The sequence below is a fragment of the Rattus norvegicus genome, chromosome 20, assembly GCF_021556685.1.
Source record: "Rattus norvegicus strain SHRSP/BbbUtx chromosome 20, alternate assembly SHRSP_T2T, whole genome shotgun sequence".
Taxonomy (NCBI): Eukaryota; Metazoa; Chordata; class Mammalia; order Rodentia; family Muridae; genus Rattus; species Rattus norvegicus.
Window position 1 is genome coordinate 57750479 of NC_141553.1, and position 15264 is coordinate 57765742.

Below are 15264 nucleotides of genomic sequence, written 5' to 3' on the forward strand. Positions count from 1 at the left end.
CCCAGCTGATGCTATCACCAACCCCACTCTTATGGCCTCATCACAGACACACACTGAACCGTGTGAGGGGCCATGCCTTCGCTTTATTCCCACACCCGGGTCAGAGGACCCGAGGCAGAGCCAAAACAGGAAGTCCCCGCTCTCTCCTGGGCGGCAGCCATCTTGCCTCAGCCGGAGGTCCCAGGACCCCTGACCCCACCCGCCCCCATTCCACAACCCGGCGCGGCAACGTCGTCGTCCGAGAGTCGCGCAGAGGTCAGAGCGACGTCCTTCTCACACTGGCGCCGACTCCCGGGGCCCTAAGGGCGGAGCAGGAAAGATGGAGGCGGGATCAGAGCGGTTCGGGAAAGGGAGGCTCCGCCCAGCCGTAAAGTCCTTGGGCTCATTTCAGGTTTCGGGCGGGACTTCTTGTTTATGATTGGGACTTCCTGTTTGGGGCATGAGTTCCCTGTGAAGGCGGAGCGTCGGGGGAGGGGTGGGGCCTCACCGCGGTTCCCTAGGCACCAACGGGGGCCACGCCCCGAGCGGACGAATCCGACCCCCGCGCCGAGCAGCGCTAGGACCACAACCGAGACCGCAGGAGACAAGATGGCCGCCAGGGGGGTGGAGCCTGCGGGGTGGGACCAGCTTAGACAGGAAGTAAATGTGGGAAAGGCAGGAAGTGAGGGGCGAGAGCAGGAAATGATTGACAGGCGGGCGGGAGAGCGCAGCACTGACAGGAAGCGAGGGGGCGGGTCCACGACATGATTGACAGGTGGGCAAAAGTCAGAGCCCCATTTCCGGTGACAGGTGAGACCCCTCCCCTCACCATGAGAATCACCTGGTTGGTCCGGGTGGCCACCTCCTGCGGGGCGAGAGGAGGGCGGAGTTGGGTGAGGCCACGCCCCTACGGCAGCCGTCAATCAAGGTCAGGGTAGGAAGCCCCACCCCTGAGGCCACATCACCAAGTTCTCATTTATGTGATTTGAATATTCGCCTGCACGATTTGCATAAATCTAAAGAACGACGCCCACCGCGTGCCTTTGCATCTGATTTGCATAAAACCACAGCGAAGAAGCGAAGGTTTTGCTGATTTGAATATTCATAAGTGGGGGGACACCGGAAATGGCAGGAAACAGGAAGTCAGGGCCACACCCCGCAGCGGCCCGCCCACCTCACATCCTCACCTCCGAAGCCCTCCCCGTCCTCGTGCGGGGGGCGGGGCTGGGGGCGGGGCTGGGGGCGGGGCCTTGGCCTAGGGTCCACATCTGCAGAAACAGGAAGTGGATGGTGTTCAGCAAGAAGTCCTGCCCTCTACCACCCCTATACTGTGCTCCACTTCCCATCTCTGCCCCGCCCCTTGCTGTCACTTCCTACCTTTGCCCAGTCCCAAGCACTTACTTCCTCCTCCTCCTCCTCCGTGGGGATCATGGGCCCAGTCCTGAGGGAGCCTGGGGTAGAGGCCTGCGGGGGGCGGGGCAACAGGGCGGGGACGACGTCACCAAGTGTTGGGGCCAGGGCCCAAGACACTGCCGGGGGCGGGACCTGTGTCACTCACCACTGCTGGGCCTGGGGGTCGTGGGTCCTGGGAGAGGGGGACAGAGTCAAGATGGCCACCAGGCCACGCCCTTCACCCAGGATACGCCTTTGCCCAGGCCCCGCCCCTTGCCCCTCACCCCGCCCCCGCTCACCTGGCTCCTCCAGGGCGTCTGCGAGGTCGAAGTCGCCGCCATTGTCGCCTGTGGGGGGAGGGTGTAGGGGCCGGGGTCGCCGGTGGCGGCAACATCACTTCCGGTCCCGCGAGCCCGGCCTCTCACCCAACCCCGGCCCCTCCCACCGCCCAGGCGCTGAGGCAGGGGCGTGGCTGCCAGTGTGCGGTAGGCGAGTTGGTGTGCAGAGCCCGGGCAGCCCAGCGTCCCAGGCTGCTCAGGACCGGCTGGACCGGATTCCACGCCCGGGCAGAACTAGTTTGAGGTGCCTCAACCCCACCCGGGGGCGAAACCGGGATGAGGGTAGGGGGTGCCCCGAGGTCGCAACGATGTCCCTGCCTCAGCTCTGTCACTCGCGTTGCTGCTCCTGCCTCGGCTCCGTCACTCGCGGTGATGCCCCTGCCTCGGCTCCGTCACCCGCGGTGATGCCCCTGCCTCGGCTCAGTCACTCGCGGTGATGCCCCTGCCTCGGCTCCGTCACTCGCGGAGATGCCCCTGCCTCAGCTCTGTGACTGGTGGGTGACCCCCGGCCTCAGAACTGTCACCCGCGGTGATGCCCCTGCCTCACGCTAAGCCCGCGGCCCCCATGATCCCCGCGATCTCTGGCCTCAGCTCTGTTACTGTCGATGATGCCCCTCCCTCAGCTCCATCACTCACATTGATGCCCCTGCCTCACGCCATTCGCCACAGCTTCCTCCCCACCCTCCGCCCTTCTCGCGGACCCCCGACCCCAATCCGCTCGACCCCGACCCGGCCACGCCTCGCTCACCCCTGACTCGGACGAGGACCCCAAGGAACAGCAGCAATGGCAGCGGCAGGCGGGAGGCCGGGCTGGCTCTGGGGTCTCGGCGCGAGGTCGCCATGGCCGGGGGTGTAGGGACCACTGGGTCGGCGTAGGCTCCAGGTTCTGGGGTGCAAATGGGGAGTCGGGGACTGGGGCTCAGCGGGGGTCAGGGGTCAGCCACGCCCACTCCCGCGAAGGCCACGCCCACCGCACTCAGATTTTTCCAGCCCGACTGGCTTGAGCACTTGTGGTTCCCATGCGTCCGGCCCTGCCCGGACAGGCCCCCACCAGGACGTCAACGCCTGCGAGGCCCCGCCCACCCGATCGTGATGCTCCGAGAGAGGATAAAAATGGAAAATCTACGGCAGGGGAATGACCGCGAGTGCGGTGCGCGGGGCTTGGGAGCCTGAGGGGCGGGGTGACGAGTTTCACTGACCAGGGAGTGGGTAGGGCTTGAGATTCATTGGAAGTGGGTGTGGTTCAGGCCGCAAGTGACTTGAGGGAACGAGGCTTGCGCGTTGACTGACTGCTGAGTCAATCCCCGCCCCTCGCCCACCTGAGATTCCACACCCGGCCGCGGATGATTGACAGGCACTGTGCGGAGTCAAACTCAAGGGCAGAACTGGTTTATTCTGATCCCCGGCCCCGCCCCACCCTCCGGCCCGACCCTGCCCTCTACAGGCGACCCGCGTGGATTCTGGGACCTGGGGGGCGGGGCCGGGGTCCAGGCGATGTCATCTGGGTCGCAGGTCAGTCAGCCTAGACGGGGGCGGAGCCTGTGGGGTGGGGGCCAGTGGGAGACTCCGGGTGAGGGGCAGGGCCTGGGCGAACAGGAATCCCCGCCCCTTCCACCACTGCCAGTAGGGGTCATGACCCTGGTCCCCTCCCTCTCCCCTGACTCCCGGTGACCTCGCCCAACTCCGTGACCCACCCGCCAGGACCTCGCACGAACGCCCCCAACCCCTACGACCCCTCTCACCGCCTTCCCGAAAGCACAGGCGCCGCTTCTGATAGGCTACAAAGCTGGACACAGCCCCCGCGAGCGCCGCCAGGACTGCAGCGACCACACCTGGGATTAGGCCCTGGGGCTGGCCTGGGGGGAAGGGAGAAGGGGTACTTGGGCTAGACATAAAGCTGGACTTCCTGCCTTCACATGATGTCATCAGCATACAAGGGGGGACTTCCTCTTATGATGTTGGACAAACTTCCTGTGCCCAAGGGATGACGTCATCCCTGTCGCGGGTGGGTGGGGCGCTCCCTTAGGGGCGGAACTTCCTACCTTCCGACTCCGCCCCATCAGTACCGCGGTCACCCGCTCCGCCTCCTGTGGGAAAAATTCCCATGATGCACAAGGTGGGCGTGGGGGCGGGACACTCAGCCCCCAGGCCACGCCCACTCCAGCCTTGTGGCTAGACTTAGGGGGTGCATAATGGAAGGGGCGTGGCAAACACAAGAAAGGGAGTGGGAGATAGAGCAGGCAGTGCCACAGGGTGAAGGGCGTGGTCTCCCAGAAAGGAAGAGGCAGGGCCTCACCTCGTCCCCCATGTCCAGCCACATCCTCCAGGTCTCGGTCAGAGATTCCTCCTGAGGAAAGGGCGGCAATGCCAGCATAGATTAGTACAAACTAGCATAAATTAGGGTGGATTTAATAGGGGTTGGGTGGGGCGGCTAACTACCTGGCTTGTATAAATGAGCATAGATTAATAATGCAAAGGCCTGCAAGAAGAGAAGGCATCAAGTTTACATAAATTTGCATTAATTTGAATGCACCTTCCTCCTCTCCCGCCCAATCTTCCTCTTTGGCCAATGAGTGACCTGGTCCTAACCTGTACCCACCCACACCTGTGACATCATCCCACAGATCATGTAAGGATCAGGGAGGTCCTGAGTGGGGCCAAAGGATGCTGCATTTGCATAGAATACCAAATGTGCAAGGAAAGGCAGTGAGCATCTTAGCATGAATCTGCATAAATTAGCATAGATTATTTTTACAGTGAGGGAAGGCCTCCTAATGGGAATTACCATAAATTAACATGGATTACAGCACAGCGCAAGTCCAGTTATTTGCATAAATTAGCATGAAAATAGTGAACATAAAAACAAATGGTGCTATGAAGAGCAAAGGAAAGGCTTTTAGTTTGCATAATTTACAATGCACACAGGGCCAAAGGACCCGATTTACATAAATTATAATACATCTTGAGGTACAATAAGGAAGGGGGAGGTCATCCGATTTTCATAAATCAGCTTGACACCCAAATCCTCATAGGGTAGAGACCAAGATGGGCCACGCCTAATTTGCATATATTAGCATACACACAAGGAAAGACATTTATGGGTAAGTCGCTCTTAGCATGGGTCAGCGTACCTGGCTTGGGTGAGTGGGGCCGGGATGAGTGTCATGACCATAAATTAGCATAGGCGTTTGCATGCGTTAGCATTGAGGGTGGGGCCCCAACGGAGGAGCTGAGCAATCTGCACAAGGGGAGGGGCATTGGCATAGTGCTGTGTGATTTCATCGCCAAGACGTCATCAATGATCCAGGTGACCCGATTAGCATAAAGGTTGGATGCCAACCCTCATTAACATAGACGGGCAGGTAGTTAGGTCAGCAAGCTGTGGGTCATTAGCACGAGAAGGCCTAGGGCAGGGTTCATAAGCATACATTAGCATATGTGCCCTGTTACCAGATCTGCATTACCGTGGTTCATTAGCATAAATTGCAATAAGCATCCAAGGACCATAAATAAGCATGCACATGAGCTCATTAGAGTAAAATAACCAACTAATGTAAATTAGCATAAGTCATGAATTAGCATGCATGCTCTCAGTCAACACAGATCCACCATCAGTGGCATATTAACATAAATCATGACAACCCTAAAATTATCATAAACCAGTGGATGATTACCATAAGTTACCATATACTCTCAGTGCATGCTGGCTTCCCTTTTGGCTAATTTGCATGAATAAATATACACTTGGTACAACAGTCAGCATAAGCACTCTCCTCTGGCAGATTAGCATAATCAGGCTAATTAGCATAAGTGAGCATACAGTGCCGTGTTCACCATAGATTAGCACTCTTGTGGCTAATTACCATAAACTTGTGTATTTCCTCCCACACAAGCCCCAGGCCCCGCCCTTTCAACCTCATTAGCATGCAGTTCCCTCATTAGCATGTACTCGCCCTCGTTAGCCTGTACCAGTCATGCCCACCTGAGTCTCTGGGTGGCCCAGGTGGCTTCGGATCAGGCTTGGGCCGGCTTCCTGGCCTCCGGGGATCCTCATCAGCACCTGGGTGGGCAGGGCAGGAAGTGAGGCCGCCAGGGACACCCCAACTCCTTCCTAGGAGGTCCTGCCCTCATCCCAACATGGGAAAGTCCCAACCCAGGCCTGTCTTGGGGACCCTCGGCCTCGCCCCCATTGCCATCGCCTTCCCCTCCCCCGGGCCACTTCCTGTTCCAGCCTGTTTCTGCCCTCACCGCCAGTCAGTGCCTCCTCCAGGTCAAAGTCTCCTGTGGGGTGGTGGCAAGAAGTGCATGAGTCAGACAAGAAGTGACAGGAAGTAGGTACAGGTCACAGGAAGTGTGAGTGAAAACAGGAAGTGTGTGAGGAAACAACAGGATGTGACAGGAGGTGTGTGCAGCTGACAGGAAGAGCTTCCTCATCAGAGGCAAGTGGTTGAAGGACAAGAGGAAGTGCTTGGGTAGGAAACAGGAAGTGCAAGAGGGGAAAGGGGAAGTGCGTTGCCTCAGGCTGAAAGTAGGTGTGCAGGCGACAGGAAGTTCATAGCTGTACACAGGAAGTGCCAGAAGAAAGTGTGTGAGCAGGACAGGAAGTGGGGTAATAAAGAGAGGAAATGCATGTACCAATAACAGGAAGACCAAAAGCAGCAAACAGTGAGAGTCAGTGCCCCACAGTCCTCGTGGGCGTGGCCTCCCTGACTCTGGGCCTCACCTGAGGATGGCTTCTTGGGTGTCGGGGGCTTGGGCGTTGGCTTCTTGTCAGTGTCTGAGGACAGGAAGTCAGCGCAAAAAACAGGAAGTCAGCCGTGTGGACAGGAAGTCAGGGTGAAAATCGGACGTTGAGGCAAGAACAGGAAGTCAGGGCGGGAACAGGAAGTCGGGGTCGGGTAAAATAAAGCCATTTTTAAATGGAGGCCATTGTCTGTCGGCCGATTTGCATATTCTTGAGGTCACTGCACATTAATTTGCATAATTGGGGTGAGGACAGGACTTTCAGATCGAAATTTTCAGATTTATGCAAGTTTATTTACATATGAATTTATGCAAATCTTAATCCCCGGAAAACTTATGTAAATAAGGCATAGATCATGAAAGCCCCGCCCACCCGAAGCCGGGTCCCAACCGCTCACCCTCCAGGGCATCATCCAGTCTGAAGTCACCATCACCTAAGCAGTCATCAGGGCGGAGGAAACAAAAAGTAAATCATTAGCATCTCATTAGTATCTCATTAAAATATCAAAATAAAGTCCTGGTTTCAGAATATCTACTCCCACTGACCTCACTTCCCATTTCACCAATCACGCCCACCGCCACGCCCTCGGGTCACGTGGTGCCTCCCTGACCCATCCCGGGCTGTGGAGATGCTCGGGTCCCGCCCGTGTGTGACTCGCCAGCGTCGCCCGGGGGATCACAGGCGTCGCCCAGGGGTTCGCAGGGGGGTCAGAGGTCACCCCCCCGGGCTCCGCCCTGGGCACTTAGAAAACCCAACACTCTATCCTCGCCCGGCCGTGCTAGGGAAACAGAAAGTGATGTCATGGGCACCGTGCCGTCAGGATGGATGCACGGGGTCGGGGGTCCTGGTGCGGCCAGGGATTCTGGGAATCGGCCCCGACTCCCGACCCCGTACCCAGCCCCGTAGGGAGACTGCCCTGCCTCCGTTGATCCCGCGGAATCGCGGTCATTCCTCTGCCTCGGGTTCCGCACCCCGCTGCGGCCACGCCCGGGTCCGCAGTAAACGGCGGGGAGAGGGCTACAGCAGGGGAGTGGCCGTGTGTTTTCGTTTTAGGCCCAGCCCCGCGACCCCCAGTCCCACCCGCGACCCCGGGCCCCGCCCCGAGACTCCCGACCCCTGCGCGTGACCCCGGCCCCGCCCTCTCACCTGCGCCGAGCGCCAGGACCCCGAGTAGGGCCAAGGTTATCGCCGCTGTGATTCCCGCCGCGCGCGCCATGTCTGAGTGAGTGACGGGCCGGTGGAGGGCGGCGCCCCGCCCGAGGAGGCTACGCCCACCCGAGGAATCCCCGCCGGGGGCTGGAGTGATGGGCCGGCGGGGCAGGGCAATATAACGGGGAGGCCACACCCACCTTGCAGAGGCCACGCCCCCAAGGCTGGTCCACCGCACTCATACCTCCCCACACACACCCCGCCTCAGACTACTCGTCACTCACGGTCATCCCCCTGCCTCCGCTCCGGCCGGTATTCGCTCCCGCCCTCCAGGTCTCCAGTGAGGCCCCACCCACGGCTCCGCCCCCGCGTCGCGTCACCGCCGCAGACACTGCCGCCGCAGGCCCCGCCCCCCGCGCTGCAGCGGCCGAGCCGCAGTCCCGGGTTCGCTCTGTGCCGCGCCGGGGCCTGGGGCCGGGGCGGGGTCGGAGGTCGCCCTGAGGTCACCGGGCGACCCCGCGGCCTCCCGATCCTCACTTCCGGTCCCGGCGCTCGGCTCCGCACTCACGGTCATCCCCCTGCCTCAGCTTTTCCCTGTTTTTCGCTTATTTTCCGTTCCTTCTCCGCCCCCCCGGGGTCGCGGCGGGGTCGGGGGTCGCCCCGGGGTCGGTGGGCGGGGCCATGCAGCCGCTGGTGTCGCCCGTGACGAAGGCGCTACTGGTCGCGCTGTTCGTCTTCGCCATCCTCCTCATCCTGTACGTCATCCTGTGGTACATCTGCCGCGACGCGGACTGCGACCACGGCCTGTGACCCCGGCCGACCCCTAACCCCGGCCTGTGACCCCCGGGAGACCCCCGATCCCTGACCCCCGACCTCGGAGGACACAGGCGGCCACATCCACTGCGGTGAGCGAGCGCGTTGGGCGCTGGGGGGCGGGGCCGGGCCCTGGAGGGGAGCGCGGGGGTCGTGACCTTGGTTGTGGCTCCGCCCACCGACCTGTGACGTCGTCCAAGCCCCGCCCCATGGACTGCGAGCGACTGTCGAGGGCTCAGAGTGACATCACGGGGTCGCGACCCTAGCTTTGACTCCACCCACAAAGGTGTGAGTGAAGGGAGGACAAGCTGTGACATCATGGGAATGCCTGGGGTCGTGACCTTGTCTTAAGCCCCGCCCACAGGACATAATAGACAGCGACCCTTCCTTGGCCACGCCCCCTAGGTTGTGAGTGATGGGTGGGAGAGGCTGACACTGTAAACCCCGTCCCCTCACCCTCCACCCGGGCCCTGTGGCCATCGTGACCTGGGCAACCCCTGACTGAGCTGAGCCCCGCAGGCTGGGCATGCGGGTCATCGTGGGTGAGTGGGGCGACCTGGGCTAACGGGGAAGGATTAGTGGGGTGGTTTGGGATGATGGGGCAGGGGGAGGCATGGGCTAAATGGGGGACAGGGTACTGGGGGTGGTGGGCTAAGGCCTTGGCTAATTGGCTCTACCCTGGACTACCCTGGGGTGGAGTGGGAGGTAGGGCAGCCCAGGCTACTGCAGGTCAGGAGGGCAGAGCCTGGGCTACCTGGATGCAGGGGCGGCCTGGCTTAGCGTTGTGGTCAAGGTTGCAGCCTGGAGGGGTGGGATGTGGGGGTGGCGGCCTGGGCTGCCCCGGGGTGATGGAGCCACCTGGGAACAACACAGGGGTCCCGCCTGGGGTAACCTGGTATGGCCTAGGCTACCCTAGAGGGTCGGCCGCCATCTTGTCATGCCCACCCCCCTGCAGCTGGGAAGGAAGTGTGCAGAGGCCGTGAAGTCATCGCCAGCATCTGGGCAGAGTCTGGTCCAGACAGTGGTGAGGGGCGGGGCCTGGGGACAAGGGCGGGGCCTGCAGGGTAAGGGATGAAGCCGGGGCAGGCCTAGCGTGGAGTGGGCGGGGCTTGGGTGATGGGTGGGGCTAATGGTCCAACTAACTGGCTTGAATGGGGCGGGGCCTAGCGCACTGGTGGGCGGGGTCAGGACAGTGCCTTGGGGTGGGGACTTTGGGCCAGAGGCGGTGCATGGGTAGAAGGGGGTGTGGCTTCGCAGACAGGTGGGCGGGCCTTGATCGATAGGTGACTGAATGCCAACTGACACCTGGGGGCATGGCTGGTGCGTTCCTGCATCGCTACAGGAAGTGACTCCACCTTGAACCCTCTCTCACCCCCAGCGCACTTCCTGTTCTTGGACCTGGCGTCTCTGTCCTCCATGTGCAGCTACGTCAAGAAAGGTGAGGGAGGGTCCTGGGGGCGGGATGCATGGGTGGGGCAGGGCATAAACAGAGTAGCTCATTTGTAGTCAGCGTTGGCCGGGTTTGCTCTGGTATGCAAATCACCTTGTGAATATTCATGATTGCGGTGGGTTGGTCTGTTCTGATATGCAAATATGTTCATTAATATGCATGGTTATAGTACTAAGTTAATAATCATGCCCTGCTTTAATTAGGTATACAAATTGACACGGAAATATTCATGGAAATGTTGGTTTTATTGGATATGCAAATCAGGTCATTAATATGCACGGATCACCTCACCACGTTCTGGTATGCAAATAAGGTCGTGAATATTCATAGAAAGAATGAGCCAAGTTTCACATCGATGTGCAAATCAGCTCCATGAATATTCACAGCCAACACTCGTCTCTTATGTGAGTCAGCGCTCATTTACATATGCAAATCATCTCGTGGATTCTCGGTGCCTACCAGCGCTTCCTGGTTATGCAAATCAGGTCATTAAAATACACGGTGAAGAGTACTTCATGCAAATTGGCTCCATGAATATTCACGGTTGACAACGCATTCTTGACATGCAAATGAGCTCCTAAGTATGCATGGCCAACCTCACTCAGTCCAGACATGCAAATGAGCTCACAAATATTCACAGTGGTGTTCATTTACATATGCAAATAGTCCCGTGAATATTCATGGTTCTGGTGGCTGCTGTTCAAGGTGGGTGGGGCCTTTTCCCTGTGTGACCCCCTTTTACTCCTGTGACCCCGCATGACCTCATGTGTCATCCCTGACCCCATGTGATCCCCATGTCCACTTGAATCCTCACGACCCTAGCCGACCCCACAGTGATCCCAAGGTGACCCCAGGAATCCCATTGACCCTGAGTGACCCCGATTGACCCCAACATGACCCCGACTTACACCACAGTGACCCCATTGACCACGAGTGACCCCATATTGACCCCAACCCCCTGCCCGCCTTCACAGAACCTGCAAGAGGGTGCCTGGGCCTCACCGTACCCAGCGGCGTCACGGGAGCTGGAAGAGGTTGGAGGTCTCCACCTGTGGAATGAGGTGGAGGCAGAAACAGAGCCGGGATGGGGGGAGGGGCAGGGGGCGGGGCCAAGGAATAAAGGCTTCGTCATCATCTGCCTGCCTCAGATCCTCTTGTTCTTCACTCGGGGTCATCCCCCTGCCTCACATTTTACTACGGTTCATCCCCCTGCCTCAGACCCTCCCTCCCCGTGACCCAAAGAGGGAGGTGGGGCCGGGACATCACCCCAAGTAGACATGGGCATCGTCTGTCACTCACCCCACACAGGAGGGGGCGGAACTCGACCGGTGAAGGATGCCCGACTTAACCCCATCCCGAGAGAGACTCAGATGCCCGGGTCACCCGGCCGCGTTCATTGTCCCCCGAGCCTCGCTGTGACATCACTTTCTGCCCGGGTGATGGGACTTCATGCCTGAGATTCACTGATGTTTTGGTTTTAACATCACTACCTGTTTAACACGATGTCACTTCCTGTTCAAACTAAAAGATTTTCACCCATGATGTCACTTCTTGCTGATGTCACTTCCTGTGCTAAACTCACTAATTCCCGGCTGTGACGTAACATCTAATAAGGGTCAGAGTCGGGGATTGGGGATCAGGGTTGGGGTCAGCGGTCGGGGCCGGGAATTTAGTCTAGGGGTCGGAGGTTGGGGGTCCAGGGGTCAGGGGAAAGATTAGGGTGGGGGTTGGGGTTTAGGGTTAGGGGCTAAGGGCTTAGGGGTTAGGGTCAGGGTTAGGGGGTTGGGGCTGGGGCAGGGTTAGGGGTTAGGGGCAGGGTTAGACTTGGGGTTGGGGTTAGTGTTTTAGGGTTAGGGTTATGGGTAGGACTAAGGGCTTAGGGGTTAGGGTCTGAGTCCGGGTCGGGGTTAGGGTAAGGGTAGGGTTAGGGGTTGGGGTTTGGGCAGGGTTAGGGTTAGGGTTAGGGCTCAGGGTTAGGGTTAGGGGTTAGGGTTAGGGTTAGGGCTCAGGGTTAGGGTTAGGGGCAGGGTTGGGGTTAGGGTCGTGGTCAGGGTCAGGGTTTAGTGGTTAGGATTAGGGCTTAGGGTTAGGGGTTAGTGGTCAGGGTCAGGGTCACCCTGCTGTCCCATGTCTAGCCAGGGAAGCGAACTTGGAAACCAGACAGCAGCAGCTGAGCGTAGGCCGTGTCTTCCGGTCTCCCGACCCCCATCACTCGGGAAAGCCAAGGACCCGGTTCTCAGGCTACTGTGCAGCCTCCGGGCCTCACGGTCCAGTACCAGGATAACAGCAGTGAAGCCATCGATGATGTTCATTGTTTTCACCCTCCACGCTCAACTCTTAGCGAAGCAGAGCCTATACCACATCTTCCGCCCAGGATGTCGGTCCGTCCGTCCGTCTGTCCTTCCATCCTGAGCCAGGACCAGGGAGAGAAGTTGCCTCAGTTGGCGGCAGAGGAGGCATCCGGAAGCTGCCGATGCGTTCCTGAAACAGGAAGGGCTTTTACCCTTGTATTACAACATGAATTAAACCCTCATTTGTGAGGAGAAAGCTTTGTTCTTTTTAACGACGCTGACCCTGCCTTGTGATTAAGAACGGACCTGTTCTGTCCCGCGCTAAGGAGACGCCTGCCTGCTCCTCTCTCTGCAGCTTCTTCTTTCCCTCTGCGTCCTGCACACTGCGCTCTTAGTTTTTTATGTCACCGTACAGTCTCCAAGTTACCCCGCTCTGCATTCTCCTCCTAAGCTTGCTCTCTCCATCTGCTCTGATGCTACAATGCTGCCCTTCCTCAATGCCTTTTCTCCCAACACTGTGCCTGTACCTCCAAGTTCTTCTTGAGTTCAATTCTGTCAAAAAAAAAAAAAAGTTCTCTTGTGTCCTGACTAAAAAATTATCCTCAGTCCTGTTCTAAAAAGTTCTGTTCAGATCTGACTAAAAAGTGTTCTGTCTAAAAGTTTCTCCTCAGCTCAGTTATATTTCTTCTCTTTGTCCTCAGCACTGACCATATTTCAGAACACATGATCACACGGTAAAAAGTTCATCACAAGTTTATGCATAACTGAAATCATACATTGAAGTGGAAGTTTGCAACAGAGAATGTTTACATGCATATCATTAGGAGCAGTTATCTGGCTAAACATCCATCACCTGTCACAGCTCCAGAGGTTTGTGGAGAGGATAAAACCATGCCTAAGTTATTAGTGAAGTTCTGTATAGATAAACCCAGTCAGCATTTTATCATCTGTCCTAGCATCCACAGTAAATCATTAGTTCCCTTTTTATGAACTTTGGTTTTATAACCTCTTTGGATGTGCTCTGGATAGTAGAAGCAATTAACTGGGGACAGAGACTGGCAAAGTTCTCACTGCAGTTGTGACTATCGGAAAGGACCTAATAGCAGTCCCACTATAAAAGAGCTTAATAATCACTGATATAAATTTAAGAATTCTTTTTTTTTCTTTTTTTCGGAGCTGGGGACCGATCCCAGGGCCTTGCGCTCGCTAGGCAAGCGCTTTACCGCTGAGCTAAATCCCCAACCCAATTTTAGGAATTCTTATAGGATCATCATTAAGATTTAAGTAATCTATTTGTCTAGACAGCTTCGCTACAAGACATCTCCATAGATCTGCAGAGATCTGCTCTAAAGGGTAGACTAATACCCTGTGATTATGTTTGTAATACTAACAGGAAAATCATATTAATAACAGGAATCTACCTCAGAATTCTGATAGATACTGAAGACCAGCTGAGACACAACAACACAGACTGAAACACTATTAAATAGCCATTGCTGGGGGCTGGGGATTTAGCTAAGTGGTAGAGCACTTGCCTAGCAAGCACAAGGCCCTGGGTTCAGTCCCCAGCTCTGAAAAAAAAATAGCCATTGCTGGAGTGAAATAGTCTAATAAATCCACTTTCTACAGACAGACTCATCCTATCAGGTTCATCCAGAGAACCTTTACTAATTCAGCTCAAGTGTGGATGTGTGCCACCTTCCTGAGGGAGACGAGGAGACGAGGAGACGTGCTGGTTAAGGACAGTGCTCCATGGGGGTTTGTCATCTGCTTCCTGTATGTCTCCCAGGGTTCTCACCTACCAGGTGAGAACTAGCTGCAGTTTACCTAAGCCCGCCATGAAGGACTCAATCCAAGTCAATTTAGAGTATTTGGGGCAGCTATCTAGGGGGTTCAATGATCCCAAGGATCGCTAGTCCCAAGGAGGTCGGAGAAGTTGCTATAGGGAGGGAGAATGAGGAGACAGAGAGAGAGAGAGACAGACAGAGAATGACAGAGACAGACAAAGAGCTCGACATGTCTGGATTACATAGGAAGTGCTTCTGGAGGAGGGAAAGCCCAGCCCCTGGGCTGGAAAGTGCAGGGTACAAGCTAGGGTACTAGGGTTAGGGTTAGGGTTAGGGTTAGGGTTAGGGTTAGGGGTTAGGGTTAGGGTTAGGGTTAGGGTTAGGGTTAGGGTTAGGGTTAGGGTTGGGGTTGGGGTTAGGGTTAGGGTTAGGGTTAGGGTTAGGGTTAGGGTTAGGGTTAGGGTTAGGGTTAGGGTTGGGGTTAGGGTTAGGGTTGTTAGGGTTAGGGTTAGGGTTAGGGTTAGGGTTAGGGTTAGGGTTAGGGTTAGGGTTAGGGTTAGGGTTAGGGTTAGGGTTAGGGTTAGGGTGAGGGTTAGGGTTAGAGGGTTAGGGTTAGGGTTAGAGGGTTAGGGTTAGGGTTAGGGTTAGGGTTAGGGTTAGGGTTAGGGTTAGGGTTAGGGTTAGGGTTAGGGTTAGGGTTAGGGTTAGGGTTAGGGTTAGGGTTAGGGTTAGGGTTCGGGTTCGGGTTCGGGTTCGGGTTCGGGTTCGGGTTCGGGTTCGGGTTCGGGTTCGGGTTCGGGTTCGGGTTCGGGTTAGGGTTAGGGTTCGGGTTAGGGTTAGGGTTCGGGTTAGGGTTAGGGTTAGGGTTAGGGTTAGGGTTAGGGTTAGGGTTAGGGTTAGGGTTAGGGTTAGGGTTCGGGTTAGGGTTAGGGTTAGGGTTAGGGTTAGGGTTAGGGTTAGGGTTAGGGTTCGGGTTAGGGTTAGGGTTAGGGTTAGGGTTAGGGTTAGGGTTAGGGTTAGGGTTAGGGTTAGGGTTAGGGTTAGGGTTAGGGTTAGGGTTAGGGTTAGGGTTAGGGTTAGGGTTAGGGTTAGGGTTAGGGTTAGGGTTAGGGTTAGGGTTAGGGTTAGGGTTAGGGGTTAGGGTTAGGGTTAGGGTTAGGGTTAGGGTTAGGGTTAGGGTTAGGGGTTAGGGTTAGGGTTAGGGTTAGGGTTAGGGTTAGGGTTAGGGTTAGGGTTAGGGTTAGGGTTAGGGTTAGGGTTAGGGTTAGGGTTAGGGTTAGGGTTAGGGTTAGGGTTAGGGTTAGGGTTAGGGTTAGGGTTA

The 15264-nt window shown here is 57.0% G+C and overlaps 3 protein-coding genes across 48 annotated transcripts; 1 reads left to right on the top strand and 2 right to left on the bottom strand.

The window, feature by feature from the left end:
• Positions 1-63: 63 nt before the first annotated feature.
• Positions 64-2996, bottom strand: LOC103694460 (uncharacterized). Of its 26 annotated transcripts, none has more exons than XM_087598731.1 (9): positions 2909-2996; positions 2458-2595; positions 1671-1718; positions 1538-1564; positions 1381-1443; positions 1167-1247; positions 821-844; positions 488-610; positions 64-299 (listed from the first exon to the last, which is right to left on the bottom strand). In XM_087598731.1, exons 1-9 carry the CDS (start codon positions 2934-2936, stop codon positions 274-276), a joined length of 558 nt encoding a protein of 185 aa, XP_087454857.1. In that variant the 5' UTR covers positions 2937-2996; the 3' UTR covers positions 64-273. The 26 variants fall into 26 exon arrangements, with proteins under 26 accessions (XP_087454857.1, XP_087454855.1, XP_087454850.1 ...); XM_087598729.1 differs by having other exon boundaries at positions 809-844; XM_087598724.1 differs by having other exon boundaries at positions 821-886.
• Dhrsxl1 (dehydrogenase/reductase X-linked like 1) lies at positions 1849-11407 on the top strand. Of its 15 annotated transcripts, none has more exons than XR_015645968.1 (8): positions 1849-1953; positions 7507-8507; positions 8821-8957; positions 9371-9439; positions 9794-9853; positions 10069-10165; positions 10252-10350; positions 10840-11001. XR_015645968.1 is itself a non-coding variant. In XM_087598747.1 (7 exons), the coding sequence occupies exons 2-7, from the start codon at positions 8942-8944 to the stop codon at positions 11138-11140; spliced, it is 615 nt and encodes a 204-aa protein (XP_087454873.1). In that variant the 5' UTR covers positions 8039-8507; positions 8821-8941; the 3' UTR covers positions 11141-11407. The 15 variants fall into 15 exon arrangements, 4 of the variants coding, with proteins under 4 accessions (XP_087454873.1, XP_087454874.1, XP_087454875.1 ...); XR_015645970.1 differs by having other exon boundaries at positions 10130-10165; XR_015645971.1 differs by lacking the exon at positions 1849-1953 and having other exon boundaries at positions 8039-8507; positions 10130-10165; positions 10279-10350.
• Cd99 (CD99 molecule (Xg blood group)) lies at positions 3083-7681 on the bottom strand. Of its 7 annotated transcripts, XR_015645037.1 has the most exons (11): positions 7600-7681; positions 6851-6886; positions 6433-6486; positions 5958-5990; positions 5692-5769; positions 5050-5113; positions 4841-4947; positions 4006-4056; positions 3752-3796; positions 3452-3565; positions 3083-3248 (listed from the first exon to the last, which is right to left on the bottom strand). XR_015645037.1 is itself a non-coding variant. In NM_001100804.1 (9 exon segments), coding segments are annotated over 9 exon segments (498 nt in total). In that variant the 5' UTR covers positions 7670-7680; the 3' UTR covers positions 3083-3231.
• Positions 11408-15264: the final 3857 nt, after the last annotated feature.